Source organism: Schistosoma haematobium, chromosome 3 (genome assembly GCF_000699445.3).
Source record: "Schistosoma haematobium chromosome 3, whole genome shotgun sequence".
Classification (NCBI taxonomy): domain Eukaryota; kingdom Metazoa; phylum Platyhelminthes; class Trematoda; order Strigeidida; family Schistosomatidae; genus Schistosoma; species Schistosoma haematobium.
In genome coordinates this window covers 32,766,992-32,788,034 of record NC_067198.1, presented here as the reverse complement: position 1 = coordinate 32,788,034, position 21,043 = coordinate 32,766,992, and the positions used below count along the sequence as shown (strand labels likewise).

Here is a 21,043-nt window from a genome sequence, read left to right as displayed (position 1 = left end):
TATCTTAACTATTGAAATTACTTTGATATCCACAAAAAACCCCTTCCTGATAATAATCAACATATGCTCACTAGTGACTGGCTTCAACAGGTATTTCATGCAGTTCTAGTGAGAAGCACTGACCAGTGGAGTTCAATCACGTCTGTTGTGAGATATTAACTCACTGAAGACAATGGTGAATGTGTCGCTCAATTTTGTGGATTAGTTGAAGTTATACATTAACACTGTTGAACACTGGCCGGCTCAGTGGTCTGGATGTTAAGCGTTCGTGTGCGAGATCGATAGGTCGTGGGGTGGAATCTGGTGAGGTGGGATCTTTGATGCTCACTGCTTATGAGTCTAATGCTAGGATGAAATGGCTGTCCAGTGCTTCCAGGTTTCCCATGGAGTTCTAGCTTCAACTGACTCATAAACTCAACTATTGAAATTACTATAATATCCACAAAAAACCCTCCTGATATTACTACAAAATTCACTAATACATAAAACGTCACTTTTTGATTCTAACGAAATTAAAAGATTACTACTTCATACAATTGTATAAACTTGTAATCATGTTCCTGATTTTATCGACTGACTGACAAGAAAAAGCATGTATAAATTTCACAATGCGAAAAGTTTACCCGTTGTCTATCGTGTTTATTAACTTTCAAATGGTGAAAAATACGTTTGAAAAAACAAAATTTTAACATGACATAGCATCTTAATCTAGTTTTGTTTTGTTAATTAAGAGCAGAATTTAGAAAGAACTTTTAAGCGAAATCATATTCTATGCACTCTACAGATATTCTTTATGCAAGCATTTGAATTTTAACTCCGATAAAGTTATATTAAGTTAAACAAATATTAAGTATCATTGAAATCGTTTCGTCCTAGTATGGGACCCGTCAGAACTGCTCATACCATAGGGAATCGAACACAGGAACTTCCCTCTCTAGCGCAAACACTTTACCACCAGAGCCAGAGTCAAACGATATTAATGCCTAGCTTCATTCACTGCGCGATATCGAGCGACCATATTCCATTGTCTTCAGCGGGTAACTGCCTTACACTCAACAGGGTTGAAGTTCTAGTGAAAAGCCGCACCCAGTGGAGTTCAACTGTGTTGGGTGTGAGAAAGTATTCCACCTCAGGTAACAGTTGAAGGGTTGTGCAGGTTCATAGATTGGCTGGAGTTAGATGTTCGAATTGTTGGATACCATCTCAGTGATCTAGTGATTAAGTGTTTGTGCTTGAGACAGAATGTTCTGGACTCGATTCCCTGTGACATGAGCAGTGCTGGGGATTCCCATACTAGGCTGAAACGACTGTCTAATGCTTTCAGGTTTTCAATGGTGGTCTAACACTAATAAGTTTATGTTTTAAATGAAACTACACAAACTTTACAACTATATACTGATAAATACTAAATAATTCATTAGAATTATCGAAAATTGGAAAGCTTACATTAATATATGTATTTGAATGAACAAATTTGTCAATCTACTGAAATTTACGTTTTTTAACTTTAATAACAGTGAATAATGACTAATTTTCAACAGTATTCAATGCATCATTGACAATAAATGGTTAAGTATATACATAATGGACTGATAGGTCCTGGGTTCGAATCTCGCGGGCTGCGGGATCGTGGATGCGCACCGCTGAGGAGTCCCATACTAGGATGGAACGGCCGTTCAGTGCTTCCAAGTTTTCCATGGTGGTCCAGCTTCAATTGACTCATGATTTCAATCAGTGACAATTCAATTTAACAATATCAATTCAATTATCATATAAAGTAATAATCTCTATTAGTTACTTATTAAAAAAATTAATTGACCAAGAAAACAAAATATAATCAATGACTAATTTCCAATAAATTACATTAATAATTCATTTCATTAATTAAAGTATAAAGAAAAAAATCTCATTCGCTTTCTAAGTATAAACATTACTCCCAGAAGATAATAATTACATACAGATATATTACTTGATATACATATTAGTATTATTATTATTATTAATTGGAAAAATTGTGTATGATAGTTCACTCTGCATTTTTTTATTTCCTTAAAAGAAAAGAATCATACTTTATACTTTATGTATGAATATACCTATATATGTTTGTTTAAAGTTCATTCATTATGATAGTACTGGGTACCAAATAATAATAATAATAATAGTGGTAGTAGTAGCAATAACAATAATGATAATAGTAGTAATAATAATATTGTCAGTACATGTAGGCCTATGCTTGAACATTTCACCAGATGTTAAATCTATTTACTGTTAGAAATTAAAAGAAATATCTAAATATAATTGTATATATCAATAGAAGAAAAAAAGGAAGGAAAAATAAGCTTATCGTAAATAACATCGAAATTGTTTACAATCTTGAATCGTTTACACTATGAAAATTAATGAAATTACAGTTACCACCTGCTTATTCATCATCAACATGTTTATCGTCTTCATCACTATTGTCGTCATCAGCTTTATATTGATCAAAGTCATAATTGACAAACTAGTGGATAAAATATGTTTGTTTACTTATTCCCTTTCTTGAGGAAATAGGTTTGATAATGATGGTGGTGATGATAATGATGATGATGATGATGATGGTGGTGGTGGTGGTGCTGGTGGTGGGAAGTAATTACATCTGTTCATCACAATTCTCCTGTAAACTAACCAATATTGTTTAAATATGTTGCGTTGATATTTTTCTCTCTTTTTGCATCCAAGCTATAAATGTGATGAAGGTCTAGTCAACAAGTGAACATCTGTACATAGAGATTATAAATAATCTATAAATAGATAGTGTTAGCCTGGCAAATTATGTTTCTGTTTAATATACTACTTAGATTGAAATCGTTAGTAGAATAGTTACAAAGTTTATTTATTTTAATTTTAATAGGGATAAAAATGAGTGTTAGCAATTTCAGATGGCAGTTTTTGTGAAAATGATGATAGGTGATATGTTTTAATAGGTTCATACAGTTAGCTAACAAATCTAGATTTTGAGTGATTCCGAAGTTGTCTTTGATTTATGATAAAAATTATCTAAAGGAAATTTTTTTACAACTTCCTGGTAGTTTATGGTGTATCTTCAATAATTTCATTGTTTAAATAACATTTTATTTACCCTAAACAAACAGGCTAGCTAAATATCCTAAACTGAAGAAAGTACGAATGAAAACTAGTATTACTTTCAATAATACTTACTCGTGTTATCTCTCGTGGCGGAGCATAGGCCACCCACTAGCATTTTCCATCGAACACTGTCCTGAGCAATTCTTTTCAATTGATTCCAGTTGCTATTCATTCTTTTGATGTCTGCTTCCGATACCCGGTTCAGTGTGTTCTTTGGTCTTCCTATTTTCCTTTTCCCTCCAGGATTCTGAGCAATCGCTTGCCTCGTGATACAGTTTGGTGATTTCCGTAACGTATGTCTATCCACCTCCATTGTCTTTTCTTAATTTCTTCTTCAACTGGAAGTTTATTTGTTCTCTTCCACTGTAGGTGGTTACTAATGGTACCCGAGTTATAATAATCACTAAAATTTATAACACGTTGGATGGGATCATTGCTGAATTGTTGGTTCAATAAAATGACCACTTAAAGGCCTCCTTGAGTAAATAAGCTAAAATCAAGAACGTTTCCGAAGGTACCTTTTTTCATTAGATAAAAGTTTACTATATCGCTAGTTAGGGGCTACCACAGAAAGTCAGATATTTAAAAAAAATCATGGAGAAGTACCATTGATACTTATAAATTAAACTAAAGAATGTTTACACCGTTTTAATAACTAAACTGTGTAATATTAGCGATAATTCGTCTAAACAGTAAACAGAAAGTTTAATGCTGGAATTTTCCAGATCTATTACAGTTTGTTGCTTCAAGCTCCGATTTCTCGACAAATTAGATCGATTTGCGGTGAATGTTAAACCCATCTCTAGTAAATATTGTGCGAAATTAGTGTTTCACTATTTCTATTAGTAACATATATGCATATATATAAACATGAGCTAAATATTTTAAAACAATATCCTGTATACAACAACGAATCAAACTTATTTAAACAATCCTTGAAAACCATGAGGTAATGAATAGCTATTTCGTACCAGTATGGGACTCCTCAGCAATGAGTATCCACGGCTCTACCAGTGGTCAGAAATTAATCATTCAGGTTTCGAAGTGAGCCCACAACATTCAAATCTCTGATGGGATATCCAATGGTATACATGCCTAACTTCGATTCATTCTCAATATTACCCAACCACCTATTGTCTTAGGTATACCTGACATGGTAGAACTCCCATTGGTGATGACTACTCAGTATAACTTTGAGAAACAAATTTCGAAACTAGCCACTAATTCACACATGATGATTATTAATATAAGAAATTCTGTAAATCATAAATATTAAATTTCAAACGCTTAATTCATGTAGTGAAATATTTTGGGAGGGGGGAGGGTAGGGGGGAAACATGAGTTTATTGAAAAGTTTTTCTGTTTTTAATGGTTCGAAAAAATAAATACTAAGCATTGAAAAAAAAATCAAAAAAACTTCCATATTAAATTTAATACCATGTTACAATCTTATATTTTTTTTAACTGGATAAACTATAGGAAACTTTAATACCACGAATAACACAAATGATTAACAATAATTGAAGATTGATTTATAATTGAATTTTACTATAAACCATGTGATTTACATTTAAGTTTGATATAAAAAGAAAATTAAGTAATTGCGTGTTTAGTTATTAATTTTTTCTGTTTCTCAATTTACTTGAATAAATTTTCTAGATTCTTGAAAAGTTTATTAAATTAAAAAAAAGAACTTGATTGTAATCAGGCACATCAACTGAATAGAATGTAAATATGTTAGTGATGATGATGATGATGATAAGACGACGACGATATTGAAGGTTGTAATGTGATATTCAAATGTATATGAATTAAGTTTATTCCCGAAATAAATTTACTCCTAATGACTTCCATATTTCAGTCATTTATATTTGCTTGTTGTTCATTTTGTTGTATAATGCATATCATATTATAACAAAACTCAAAATAAATACCATCATAAATTTCAAGAATTTCAGTTTTACTTAGAATATGACCGTTATTGAACACTTAATCTGACTTTTTATTTTTAATAGTTCGCTATATTTGATGTTATTACCTAAAGGTGGATTTATGTTTCGTTATCATTAAAAACACCAATGTGAGTGATTATAATTTCATAGTATGTGATAAAATATATACACTGTTCAGTTAATATAGAGCATTGGCATTGAAATATTATTACTTAACATTAATCTTCATGATAGTTTTATGATTATAATTAATTTAATGGTTGAATTCATGAGTCGATTTAAACTAGACGATCATGGAAAACCTAGAAGAACTGGATGGCCGTTACATCCTCGTATGGGACTTTTCAGCAGTGTACATCCACGATCCTTCACCAAAATGGGCTCAAACTTAAGGGCTTCAATCTCATAAACGAACGCTTAACTGTCATCCAACTGTACTGTTATCTAACATCAATTAATCCCAAATATTGAACGATGGTCCATCATTGTTTTCATTGAATAACTGCCTCACAACAGACACGATTCGACTCCACTGATCATGCCTACTGACTAGAAATCTATGAAATACCTGTTGAAACCAATTACTAATGAGCATATGATGATTATTATCAGAATGAAGGTTTGTGGAAATTGTAATAATTTAATGGTTTAATTCTTTTTTTTTTAATATCAACATAATTACTATTTCTTTGAACATCATAAACTAGTTCCAGCTATAATAACGAACACTACCTTTAAAAAATTCCTGTAAATAAAATAAAATAAATTATTTATATTAAATTTTTTTTAAAAAACAAACAAATAAACAAACATTAATTTACACATCAATGAACGTACAGAGGGGGTGGGTGAGGAAACGGAAACAATTTTGACAGTATAATCAATAATTTAAGGAAATAATAAAAATAATTTTAATAAACAAAAAGAAAAAACATTATCATTTTTCTTTTTGATGAAAGAGTAAAGAAACAAACAAAATGTCATCCCTTTTCAAGTTGTTTGTTTTCTTCTTCTTCTATTCATAGATTATTTTCTATTATAAATAATCATGGAAATCATTAAAAAAGAAAATTTTGATAGAGAGAAACTATGAATAAATAAATAAATAAATAAATGAAAAGAATGAGAATAAAAATGATTCGATGACAATTTATTTATTTATTTATTTGTTAAATGAAATTAAATTCTACAATGAAAATTCATTTTGTTTGTTGTGTATATTTTGCTATTGTATAATTGTTGTTGACAGATGTCGAATTCATTTTTGTCACCTGAAATATGTATGAATCATAGTAATAATAATAACAAAGGAGGATAGTGTTAAAGTAGAAGAGAGTGAGATGATAAATAAGAAGAGAGAGTAGATTAATGAGTCATTTTTTTAATATTCCAAAATATGGATTGGGTCCAGTGTATATATGTATATGTGTATTCAATGTACACTAGGAAACGTTAACCGAACAACTGATCAGCTATATTATATATATTATTATATTATTATATATTTTATTTAAGAAGGTTTTTGGACTTTCTGAATTTCATGGTTAATGTCATGAACTGATCTTAGTTCAACAACCATTGAAAAACAGGCAGCATTAAGCAATTGTTCCATTCTAGTAAGTAACAGCTCAACAGTGCGTATCCATGAGAGCGCTGCTAGTTGTTGGAACCAGGATATTTGTTGCTGGATGTGAATAATTAACCTCTAGATCACTAAGCCAGCATTAGCTGTTAAGGGGCCTCACAGTATAAGGAAACAGATGTACAATGTTTTCTCCTTATCAATGATTAATTAAGATCAATCCATGATGTTAGCTACTATATATATATATATATATATATATATATATTCTTCTAACAAATTTCGTCATTAGTCTACATATTTCTATTATTATTATTATCTGTTTGCTAAAGGATGCATATGATTATTTTGATTGAATTAGTGGATTTTATATTGACTATAGTTTCTATATTCGTACAATATATCATTAGTAATATTGAAAGGTCATTTAAGTAGAGGAAGATAAGAATACTGAAATGGAAATTTTTAATCGATTTTAGCAAAATAACTAAATGTATCATAAAAACAAATGAGGGATGTTTTTTTTACAAGCTCTTTTTGATGATGATGATGATGATGATAATAATAATAATAATAAGTGTAAATTATGAATGATGAACCTAGAAATAAACATTATATTTAAAAAGACAGCTACTTAGGATCCAGAAAATCTTAATAAAATATTTTTCAGCTCGAAGAAATTAGTCATCAGGCTAAATTAAAGAACAGACAGATAATAATGATTAAAATGTTATTAGTTCATTTCATGCAGTTGAAGAAACATTTTTGCTTGAACTATGAAATAGTATAATTGAAAAGAGATATCATCAAATGAAGAATCGATGTAAGTATTTACAGTATAAAGGATAAGGACGTACAAGTGACTACAACCTTTCGAAAACACATAAAACATGTTTAAAAATTTGATAGTACACTATACAAAAAAAAGATAAGAATCAGATTTTCTGTAACATCATCTACTTTCAGTTCCACTGAAACACAAACTTTCTGAAGTCTGTTTAAAGAATCTAACCATAAACTTTTCTTTTTGTTCTTCCAATCCCTTACCAAATAAATACAAATAGGTTTTGAACACTTAACTACAGTGTACATAAAAATATCTGTGAATTATAAATTATAACTAACAAGTCACGATATTCCAAAGCTAAAACGTCATGATTAAAATTATTATAATGTCAATATTATCAAATCGAATAACAAGTTGATTTGAAAGAAAAAACAAAAAAAATTTTTTCTGTCCATTAAAATTCTAAAGAAAAAAACAATTTAGAAAAACAATTTCTGTTCTTAAACATTTTCTCATTCACTATTGAAATGTTTCAATAAATTATCAACATAAATCATTAGTAATTAGTCAGGTTAAAAATGATTACTATTATTATTATTATTAAACAAAGTGAATACAATCTAATTTATTGTTGCTTGTCAGTAACTCCATGAATTAAAAATATTTCAGATTGTAATCAATAAGTTGATTTTTTTCCTCAGTCATCCTTATCTCATTCACTTTGTATAAGTAGTCGGTATGGTTTATCGTTTCAACTTAACAACAACAAAAAATAAACGTGATATTCTAATCGGAATTCATAAACTTATACTTGATAAATAGGTTATTTATATTAGATACTAAATATCATCTGATATACAAAAGGTAACTTATTTTATCTGTATTTATTAAATAGGGTATAACACTTATATACATTTGACACATAGATCAAATTAATCATAAAAACTTACAGTTAGGTAAATCATATTAAGAAATAAAAGTTATGAATGAATTAATCTTGAAAAAGGTAGAGAAGATTTATAGCTCAAAGTGAGTGATTTTGAGCTTTACTTATCAAATCATCCAACTCAGAGGACAAAAATCCAACAACAAAAAAGGGATGAACATCTTTTATTTCAAATTATCCCACTAAATTAATAAGAATTCCCGTCATTTTTTTTGCTAAGACAATTATATTACTTGAAATATTTACATTCAACGATATGTTAGCCAATTTCCTGATTCGTGACAGTTAGATACAGATTTTTTAAAAATAAAAACTACAGGATGAATCTTCGTTCAGTTACATTTTGACAAGCCTACGATTAAGTTTTGGAAGATATAAAAGTAGGTAATAAATAAAAAATGTCAATAAATAATTCATTGTTAGAACACTTGTTAAGAATCTAATTCAGTGTCAACAAGTTTCTCTATAGTAGGCATTTACAATTATTTTTATTTTTAAAAAAAGTGAACTGGTTAAAAAAAGTTTTATTAGTTGACATCATGAGTCCATTGAAGTTAGACTACCTTGGAAAACCTAGAAGCATTGGGCGACTGTTTCGTCCTATTTTGGGACTCCTTACCAGTCCTCATCCATGATCCCGCCTCGCGAGATTCGAACCCACAAAAATCCTCTTTTTAATAATAATCATATGCTCACTAGTGACTGGCTTCAACAGGTATTTCATTCAGTTCTAGTGAGAAGCACTGACCAGTGGAGTTCAACTACGTCTGTTGTGAGATATTAACTCACTGAAGACAATGGTGAATGTGTCGCTCAATTTTGTGGATTAGTTGAAATTAGACATTAGCATTGTTGAATATCGGCCGGATCAGTGGTTTGGAGGTTAAGCGTTCGCGTGCGTAATCGATAGTTCGTGAGTCCGAACCTCGTGAGGTGGGATCTTGGATGCGCACTGCTGAGAAGTCCCACAATAGAACGAAATGACCATCCAGTGTTACTAGGTTTTCCATGGTGTCCTAGCTTCGATTGACTCATGATCTCAACTATTGAAATTACTATAATATCCACTAAACCCCTTCTGATACTAAAAACATTTTGACTATCAATAGAGTTCACAACTCATGTTTCATCATGCTTGATACTCGTCAATAACTGAATAATTCAAAACCTTACTAATAACTAGTTAGAGTGCTTTGAAAAAAAATTGTACAAACGTGTTGTTACATCATCAATACTTAGTGGATGTTATATACTCTTCTTCAAATGATATAATTTAGTGATCAAAATGGAAATCTTTTGTTTTTTCGGAAAACAAGAAAACTTTTGTGAATAATTTCAATTATTTAGAAAGTTATTTGAACATACTAACACAAGGATCATTTAATAGAAAAGTTTTCTTTACTTCACTTTTGGAAAATCTGTTGAACAGATATAATTCAACAGATTAGTTTTAATGATATTTCCAGATTTCTTTCATAAAAATGTTTATTTCATTTAATTGTGGTCATTGTATTATTTATTCATTTTTCAACTTTGAGGATTCTATTGAAGGAAAAGAAGTTTATACTACTAAGTAAACTACTTAAAATAAAATTGATTTGATAAAAAGATTATTCAATATATAAATGAATCATTATTAAGTTGTTTTAATGATGATAAATGATATATATCTACAAAATTCGCTATGTATAAACCGTAGAAAATGTAAAAGTTGTTTTTCTTGAAAAACTATTAAACATCAGAATTCATTCGACAGATGTTTTAAAACTGTTCAAAATTACCACGAAACCATTATAGACTAAATGTGACTGAAATATGTGTTAACAATCAAGTTTAGGGTTAGATAACTATTAATTGATGATATTTGATGAAGATTATTTTAACTCATGAACTAATTGAACATTAAGACATGATTTGGTGGATTTCTACAAGGCGTCTTAACGGTTATACACTAATCGTGAAATTATGCACAACCATCATAGATGTATATTACCTATCTGTTTCAAAATAAGGCAAAAAAAAATCCATCCAATGATCACTGGCTTTCAAGGAGGCTATATAAGACGACTTCATTTTATGATACACAATTATTTAGCTTGCTAAATATAATAATATGAAATACTAGAGAGAATGAGTGAATGGGTTTTGCCTAAGATAAGAACTTTTAAAATGAGTATTTGTTTTTAACTGAAAGCAAGGGTTATTATGTTTCAATTTTAATTTGTTGATGAAACGCAAACTCAAAAAAAATCACAAATAATAAAACTGAATACATAATATCTGAACGATTATTTACAAAATGATAGAATCACATCATATATATGTAGATACTATTACTCATCAAATGATAGATAGTTCATCCAAGCTTCTCCTCATTTCTTAAACAATAAACAAAACAACAAAAAGTCAGACAAGTACTCACAAGCACATGTACTTCATGTGACTTTATATTAGAAAATACAAGACCACAATGCACTTTAAGCAGTAAATCCTTGTGAGTACATAACTTGAACATCTATAACAAAAACTGGATAAAAGATTTATAGTTAACTGGCTACCGTTGATGAATGTGATGAGACATAGGGAAGATTAGTGAGTTAGAAGAAAACAAAATACTATGAGGCAACTTCATTTTTCGTTTCCTCTCTCTGACAAACACAAATTGATTTCTCTGTTGATTAATTGAAGAGATTAGGAAAACAAGTTTCTTTTTATGTTTTTTTGTTTGTTTCAATGTCAATTAAATTAGTAATAATCCTTTCCAAAAGAAAAACTAATATGTAATGGCAAATAGACAAGAAATTAAGTAAAGAAAATTATTATTGAAGATAGATTATCGATTTACATAGATCATTATCTGTAAGAGCTTGAGACTTCATCGTATTAATCAGTCAGTTATCTGTCAGTCTATAAACTTAATTGTTGTACTCATACAACTTAGATTCATACATTGGTCACATATCCTCATAAATACCAGCTATATTCTCTAGAATATGAATTTTGTCCGATTTGGACGCATCAGCTGATTATACCTGTATTAATGTACTCTTCCTACTGATAATTACAATCTTTACTAATCTCGACAAGTATTACAAAATTTTCCTGAAGTCTAATGATTCCTAATAGCCGTAAGCGAGAAACTAATTTTTCAAAAATTTGCACTTCAACATCGTTAGAATTCAGGATTTTCAAATTATTTATATAACAAACATATTAACTAATATCTTAAATAAAATGTGTTGGTTATTTGGACTTGATATCCTGGTTGATGAATTTCTACCGTTTAAAACATCTTCGAGTCTCAACAGAAACACTGGTACACGAAAATAAATACTTTTAGCTGACGTGATTTAAAGGTGACTCTCCCAAATTTCCTAGATATATTTCTTCGTTATGTATCAATAATTAACAATTTTTATGTTAAACACATAATACTGATTGACTAGATACATTTGACATTTTTACACGAATAAGTTTGTCAAATTATGTCATTCATTTTCAGTGATCAAAGTGTATCTTTCACTTTTGATGGAGTTTTGTTCTCTGAGCTGGATGGTTTGATCGTGGAGCTTTCATCGCTCTTCTGAACGACATTATCAGCACAAACTTTGGAAGCTCGGAGAACAAAACTCCATCAAAATCATCCACCTGAGCTACAAATCTTCTCCACCATTTGTATCTTTTACGTTAATAAACGTTTTTGATAAAATTATTTTGATTGTCTTTTGAGAGCTAATCTGAGTAAGTTACATCCATTTGTTTTATCATTAGAGGTTCTTAAATTTTAGTCGATTTGCTCTATTAAAATCAATAAAATATAGTTACTCATTAAAGAGTTGTTCATCTTTTTCATTCAATTTTTAGATAGGATGTAAACTAACCAAATTGACTGTTGGTTTCACATATATAAAAGTTTATTTTCAATCTGATCTAACAGCTGATGTGAAATAAATCTTAAATTAGTTAGAGAACATCAAGTTGATTGAGATCATGATTAATAATTAATTGATTAGTCGTTGTTTTCTCAAAATCTCCATGTAATCTTAAAATAATCTACACATGTGTACAATTTCTTATTAGAAGCATAGGTCCAAAATCCGTATTAAAGTTGCCACATAACACTGCTGGGTAGTGAAGGAAATTTTGATAGTTAGTTTAGGTGGTTGGTGGAGATCAGACTAATTGACCAATCCTATACTGAACTTGGATTACTCAGAGTTTGCTTTTCGAAAGTTTAAAAATTGCGATTGGCTGCCCGATATGCGTGCTTATGTATATAAATTGTATGAGTTTCGGCTTGTGTAGTTTATATAGGTAGGTATGTGCAAAGAATACACACACGGATTAGCACAAGGAACGTAATCTGAAAGTGTCTGATCTGTGATCTGGGAAAATCCTTCAGGTTGACAAAATAGTAAATAGATACGGTGGCAAATACTACGGAGAAGTGACAATCGACCCTTATTTGTATGTCATGAAGTGCATGGACAAGAGTCTTTGTACCGGTGGTATTCATGTAATGCATAAAAGACAGTCAGTTATAGCAAGTACGTCCAAAGGGAGTGGTGAATAACTATCCTCCTAGGTCGATGAATATACCTATACGTATGCTATGGGATGCATTATTAAAACGTTGTATGTTATCAGTGTCTATGCTACGTATATTTACTCATAGAGTAGGTATACCCCTGTGTATGCTAAGGGATGCATGTATTGAAACTTTTGTTACCGAAATGCATGTAAACTATACTAGCTCCTGATGTGAAGCCCGAATGCTAAAGCCCGAGGGTTCTAGCAATTTTCCCAAAACATCACGTCCATGTGTTAAAGTGAATTCTAACCTAGATTAGCCAACAAGGTTTACCAAGTGATGCTTTACCAACCTCAAATAACTGAAACACCTCACTAGAAATATGTAATATTTTTATAACTTCAAGAGTTTCTATCAAAGGATTCATCAATATCTCTAATATCTGATACACATTCCGGAATAAAAAAGTATTTCGTTACAAAAAAATGTTAACAATATTGATTAGAACATGAATAAAATCTGATTTTTATTGTGTTAAAACATTCAACTCTTCTCTTCTTTTCTTTTTTTTGTTCTACAAATTAAGCGCTACATGATAGTTTGACTAAAAACAAAAAAAATTGTAATTTTTCCATGATAAAATACAATTCAATAAATATTATTTTGATAAATAACATCCAGGGTCTTTATTATCAATCATTACAATGATTTCACAGTAATATATTATTTAGAATAAGGTGTGAAATGTATAAAATAATAGTGGAATGAATTGTATCGAAGTACCTTCGTGATATATATACGGTAATTATCCAAATGTATACAATGTGGAAATGTTCGTTAAATGAAATACATGTATTCTGAGAAATATATTCATGTCTATCATTTAAGATAATAATCAATATAATTTAGAATAGACAAAATTTTTTTCTAAATTATCATTAGATTATCAATGTTATTTTCACTATTTCTCTGTTGTTGTTTTTTTTGGGGGGGGGAATTTACAAGAAGTAGTTTCCATAATAGCCTTGAAAAAAAATGACAAGAAAACTTAACAATATACATTAAAAACATATAACTTAGCATTAATCATTAGATTGAATAATATTTAAAACATTACATCCTTCCTTCCTTTATTCTATCTCATATGGAATAATATTGTTGTGTATAAATTACCAAGAATCATAAACTAGAACAATATAGTTATTCTCTTAATCTTCTTAATTTTTAAATATTATCTTTAATTGAACAAAATACTAAACTTCTTATACATTTCACTAATGTCAAGTTTTCTGTGTTTATATTTTAGTGTCAGGAATTTATAATAGTATTGATAGAGTTCACGTAATCTGCGAATGAGAAACAAGACTCGGTGACTAAAGACCAGTAAGCTAGCTATTGATGCGTCCCAGCCCCGCTAACTAGAGGGTGAAGTTCAAGCTTGGAATTGGGAAGTATATTCTGTAAACAGCCAGGAACGAGCGATAACAACAAATACAATTCAAAACATATATATATATACGGTACAAAACCGTCCTTGGGGAGAGTTACCAAATAGTATACTAAAAGACGCAACGGACCAATAGCTTTTAAGATATTTCCCAGTAGGAAATAGGACATGAAGGTGACAAGAGCGCCTTTGGCGCGAAAAAAAGAAATTCAAATTTTCTAAATAAAATGACAAAATTAGGTCCCTTCCCAAGTGAGTTCTGAAGATCTAACGTCCCCAACTAATATTTCATTCTAATTAATTCGACAATAGGATCTTTATTTGGATTTCAAATTTCCTAATACTCTGTAGTGGTATTAGTTCTTAACTACACAATCCTTGAAGCAGAACATATAATTACTGAGAAAATTCATACTCAACAATTAACACGGAGAGAAGGTCGACAATGGTGAACTTTGGAACAATTCAATCGGATGGCATGGCTCGGCCTTGAAGACATGGTCATTCTTGCGTAATTTATCTCTTATATTCATAATAAATATATTGTTCTATCTCTAGCCTAAATGTGTTCTTCAGATTCGCCACATCATATTACTGATTGTCACGATACGACGAGTCAGAATAGACAATAGATTTGATTAGGTTTTCATATCATGACAAATCTACAGTTTTAAGATTAGGTTTATTATTATAGCAGTACTAATAACGATCTAGACCATAATTTTACAATTCCACTGAATAATAAACTAGTCTATACGACGCTGGCTATATCACAGGATAGACACTTTTTTGACCTTTTCAAATTATCATAAACTGACCTGTAAAGATACTGAAAAAGAGTAGTAAAACAAACTCATTCTAACTAGTAAGCTTGAATGGTTTCGACACTAATTGTTCAGCTTAAAATAAACAAAATTATATTGATTAAATAATGTTTTATAAAATATTTATTGACATATAGATAACAATTACGTACACACACAAACCTACATCTAAATATCCTTACCTTTTCTAAAAACTTAATAGACAATTGTTTTCAGTTTACACAGTGAAACAAAACTCATTTCAATCCAAATGTCTCTGTTATTATGGATTATTTTATCGACTTTAATAGTGTATATGAGTAATAAACCACATAAAATTGCTCATATCTACATTTATCTATCAATTTATGCAGAAATAAATAATCTAACTGTCTGTATGCTACCAGTTAAGGATATTTATTCAATATATCTCCTGAATTTGCTTCCAATTCTTTGGGGATATATACCTATATATAGAGAGAGTATGGTGAGTAAACCTATGGACAATAAAATAAGTTAACTTATGATAGAAAAGAGATTTAATGATGTTAGGTGGAAAACAAGGGAAATAGCTCGTCATTTGATAAACACGTTTGTGCGTAAACCATAAGTAACCCTCCCCCCTCCAAATATATATATATATATATATATATATATATATGCAAATGACAGAAAACGAAAATTGGTATATTTCTAGATGAGGTGAGCTTGGACACACGCACACACACATACTTACACGTATCTACTAGAATTAATCTTTGTTATTTTTGGCGACTCAAATCATTCTCAGAATGAATAAACGCAGATCTTTACGGATGACTACTCAGTTTGTCTGTATGTATATCGATTTTTTTATATAAATGAAGATAACACAAACTATGAGATAGATTTTGAACTAAACTGGTAGAAGACTAGTAAAAATAATAACATCCTATCGTAATTAATTTTCTTCCTTTGTGTAATAAATACTGTTTATATAGTAACAACTCATAATTGAGGATTGTTATTTGTTCACATTAAACAAATGAGATACTGATTGATTATATTTGAAGAGAAAATATCATTGATCCAGTTTGTAATCATACGTGGAAATAAAGACACTAATTGATTCAAATTTTTGTCATGGATTAATGTCAACTAAAGAACTATTAAATAACCTTAAGTACTTAGTAGTTACTTAATCTCAGTATGAAACCATTCAGCAGCATGCACCAATGACTCTACTGTACGTCTACCATAGTTTTTAATTTTCGAGATGAAAGCAACTTCTTTGGACTATCGGAATCATAAGGGCAATGCTATCATCTCGGTATTTGAGATTCCTGGGGTAACATCCCTATGATAATCTTTTATTAACACATTTTTTATTCACACGAAGAAAAATCTTTATTCTCTGCTATATCCCTAAGCAATAATTGAAACTTATTTAATCATATGTTCAATGTAATCAATAAGTCAAATATTTCGATGCCCGACATTACGAACGTTAGCCGATTTTTTACTTGACCGAATGTTAAATTCCACGTATTATCCTATTAAATTGTTTTTACTGTTTTTGGTGAGAGAACTTGACATTTTTTTAACTACGAATAGGACGTTAGTTGGCGAAAAATACTACATATTTCTTTATAATTCCTCTATAATTAACAAGTCTTATGATATAAATTGTCAGTTCAGTTTCGTTTTAGTCTTATCATTCTGATAAATGAAATAATGAAACAATAATACCTTGATGAAGACAGTTAAGGATAATCCTAAAATCTATTCATTCTACTACTTATTATACGACAGTGGTGGCGCTGTGAACAAGAACATAGGGTGGGGGGACAGCGGTCCCAGTTAAAGATGAGAACAATAGGTTAAATACTTCATTTGCAAAATTCCATGATTTGTCCTTCAAATTCTGTATAATTCTTCCTATTCGCAACTCTTTTCAATTTCCGTTTTCATTCTCCTCAACTTGATCTTCTTAGCCTTCTGATGTCAGGTTTCTCACTTCCGATTGGTGTTACATACTACTTATGTCTGTCGACATAAGTAGCACACACCACAAAAGTAGTAGTAATAGTGTGAGTAGTAGTGGTATAGTGACGTTAAACTCAGGTAATGTAAACCAATTTATTACTTTCTGCGAAATCACATAGTAACTTTATAAAATATATAAATCATACATTAAACACATTATTTGCATATCTTCCTTCAGTACATCATCATTCTTCTAATTCTGTTATTCGGATTGCTCTTCGTTTTCCTTTCTATATTTTTTTATTTCGATCCTCTTCTGGCAAACATCCCATTTCCTGTACCTACCATATAAAACTTATACCTGTCCACATAAATAGCTCACACCACAGTAGTAGTATTTAGAAAAGTAGTTATAGAACAAAACAATTAAATTGACTGATATAGCATTATTTAGACGAAATTAATTAGTTAATGAAGTAAACGTGTCTATCTAATGCGTTTTCATGTTCTTTAATTATTTCAGTAAGATAATGATTTCGATTCATTTCAATCTGTTATGATGAGGATGAGTTTTTGTAAACATCAATAAATATGACTGACTGATTGTGTGAAGATTGTTCCTCGTTCCTTAAACATACTGTTCATGTGAAACTGATATCAAGTGAACATACATTGAATTACTTAAACGTACACTGACTTCATTTCTATCAGGAGTATCAGTTTCATGCAAACAAGTTTGAGTTAGCTTAACATCAAAATCCACGTCTTCATGTTGATTATCTCTAGACATCTACTGAATTACTCACCCTTTTGAATTATGCCAGTTCTTATCTGACGAATAAATGGGTGTATGTACATTATAGCACCAGATAGTCTTATGTCTAGCGCTGAGTGAAATCATAAGTACAGAAAGTTGAATAATCTTAAACTATGATGAGAACAACTGCTCAATGATCTTTTGTTCTCATTGCTTACCCAATTTACAATACATTATTTAGTGGGAAATACAAGCACGGCATTTGTTCTTTGTGTTACAATAAAATCTGACGCGCGTGTTTGAAAAAGGGCAGTGATTTTGTACTTGTTGTGATTATCCTTGCTTTTGTGTAATTGTTGCATCAAAAGCATTCTTGGTCTATATAAAAGTACTTTAGTTAAGGTTTGAAATCTTGCTAAAGTTTGCCTTGTGGTACCCTTTTACTTATTGACTGACATTTGTGTTCATACTGTGATCATATTGTGTTTTACACCTTAGTGTAACTAAAATAGTTGGTAGTACTCACAAATGTTGACAACCAAACTGTTTGTTCCCTATGGAGGAATGAATGCAATGTGATGAATGCAAAAAGTGGTTCCATAAGATATGCACCTGTTTAAATCCCACCGCATACAAAAGATGTTCAAAGCCTAAATCACATTGGCTTTGCATGTTTTGCTGTGCAAATCAGACGTTACTATTACAGGAGGCTACGAGCCTATTGGCTTTGGCCTGTAAGAAGAACGACGGCGCATTTGCTGATAACAAGAGCACTGACAGTGACGAATGTGTCAGTGTAGCACCTTCTGTTACGAGACGCCTCGAACATATCGTGGATGAGCACTACTGAGGAGTCCCATACTGAGATGAAACGGTCGTCCAGTGCTTCCAGGTTTTCAGTGGTGGTCTAACATCAATCGGTTCATGATCCCAATCAAAAAATTTTAAAAAATGCATTTAAAAAATGTGTCAGTCAGTATTAGTTGATGAAATTTTGTCATCCAGTCATAAATATGATAAGAAAAATACTCTGAGATTTATATAGTACAATCAAATGACTAATTCAGTTTACCGTAGTCCAACTGTAGTTTTGATTGAAAAAAACAAATCAAACAATTTATTTAACAACAAACAACCTATTTACTAAACATGTAACTGATATTATTCTACTGCTTCGCATAGATTTATTAAAAGATAATTCTGTTTAAAAAACGTTATCAAGTGGTGAATCGATGAAAATAGAGCAGTGTCATATATCTACTTAAAACTTCTCAGTAGTACGCCACAACGCTATCACAATTAACTAAACCTGAGAACTTTCAGGTTTTGATACAAGACACTTTGTAAACTAATCATTGAGATAGGTTTAAATATTTCTCATTTTAAAATGATAAATAACGTCGAACACAATCATTTTTATCGATTGCACACTCTCTCAATATCGATAAAGTTACCGCTATCAGTCATAGCTTGGTTCACCTCTTTTCAGTGGAAGTTTTTATTAGAATGTAGTTTATATCCCATTTCTTACAGCGAAGATAATGGTCAGAGTAGTCGACTTTTGATCAATTGATTAAAACTCTATATTCACCCGATTCTGTTTGAACAGTATGATAATATCACACACACACATACAAATGTATAGCTCAAAGCCACATATATAAACCTGTATTTGTTAAGTGAGTTATAAATAACACTGATCTTTTAATTGTTCTATAATACATTGTAAATCTAAACAAGTTTTGAACCGAAACCTAAAATGAAATTTGTGTAAACGATCATCTAAATTCCTTATCTCACTATTGTTTTTTCTCTCAGTTTAAATAGTTTATTTCAGTTGAATAAATAGATTTGACAGAACTACAGATATATAAACGTGTATATACATGTGTCCTAAATTCGATTATTATTATTATTTTTTTTGGTTTTTGGTATCTCATCGACTTATTTACAGAATAGAAAAAACAAACAACATTTCATGATAATAAACTATTTTTGGAATAAAAACAAGTAAATAAAATTTAATTATATATATATATATATATATATATATATATATATATATCAATAACGTGTAGATAAGCCTAATTATGGACATAAGTTGGAGGAGTGATGTTTCAATGAGAGATTAGTTAATTCCCGAAAAAATAAAAAAAATAAAAACATTAATGTCAATTAATTATTTTATTGATTGATATAAAGATGGAGAGTAGGAATAATTCGTTTAGGTTTTCTTTTTGTTTTCCTTTCATCATTATCATGGTTTTTATTATATTGAATGAAGCTTGTAATGGTGAAGAATATAATGAATATATATGAACTGATAATGAATGAATAAATAATTTAATGGTTAAATGGTTATTGATATGTAGAAATATGATTTGAAATTTTCACAGATTATTTTAAATGTTAATCTTATTTAGATAAATATTTAAAAAAAAACAATAAGAACTAGACAGTTTTGTTCTATTGTGGGATTTTGTACCAATGCCCATCCATGATCCTTCTGGAGATCAGATCCATGATATTCGAGCATGGATGTTAGAGTATGAGGTATAAAACAATCAATTTGTATTACAAAAACCATCCATTAGGAACTTTTAGATTATCTGGGATATAAATAGTAAGTTAAGCTAGGTATTTAGTGTAATTTTTTTCCTTTGAATAATAATCTAATGTAATAAGAATATTAAATCGTAGAGATGTGTAACATCTGTTCGTTATTAGACAAATTCCAATGTAAAATCTGGTTTTTTTAGTAAACATTTAACTTTAGATTAAAAATATAACAATCTCCACGTTGAATGCATTTTACAGTTTAACTAAATGGGATGAATAACGTATTTACTTACTTACGCCTGTTAACCCTCGTCGAGGAGCATATGCTGTTCATTAGCATTCTCTATCCAATTATGTCCTGAGCAATCCTTCCCAGTTCTTTACAGCTGCTATTCATCCGTTTAAAGTCTGCTTACAATTTTCGACGCATTTTGTTCTTCGATCTTCCTCTTTTCTATTTCCCTTTAAGATTTGCCTCGTGATGTAATTTAATTATTTTCTCAGTGTGTGTCTTATTTGCTTCCAGCATCTTTTCCCAATTTCCTCCTCAGTTGCAAATCGTTTTTTTCTCTCCCACAGTAAGTT

General features: G+C 30.2%; 1 protein-coding gene across 1 annotated transcript; it reads right to left on the bottom strand.

The window, feature by feature from the left end:
• Positions 1-2,529: 2,529 nt before the first annotated feature.
• On the bottom strand, positions 2,530-17,932 carry MS3_00010642 (uncharacterized protein; the record flags this gene model as incomplete). The annotated part of the gene is made up of 8 exons (XM_051219032.1): positions 2,530-2,656; positions 4,772-4,791; positions 5,814-5,826; positions 7,170-7,262; positions 7,521-7,576; positions 10,819-10,911; positions 13,930-13,951; positions 17,781-17,932. 8 exons carry the CDS (start codon positions 17,930-17,932, stop codon positions 2,530-2,532), a joined length of 576 nt encoding a protein of 191 aa, XP_051069645.1.
• Positions 17,933-21,043: the final 3,111 nt, after the last annotated feature.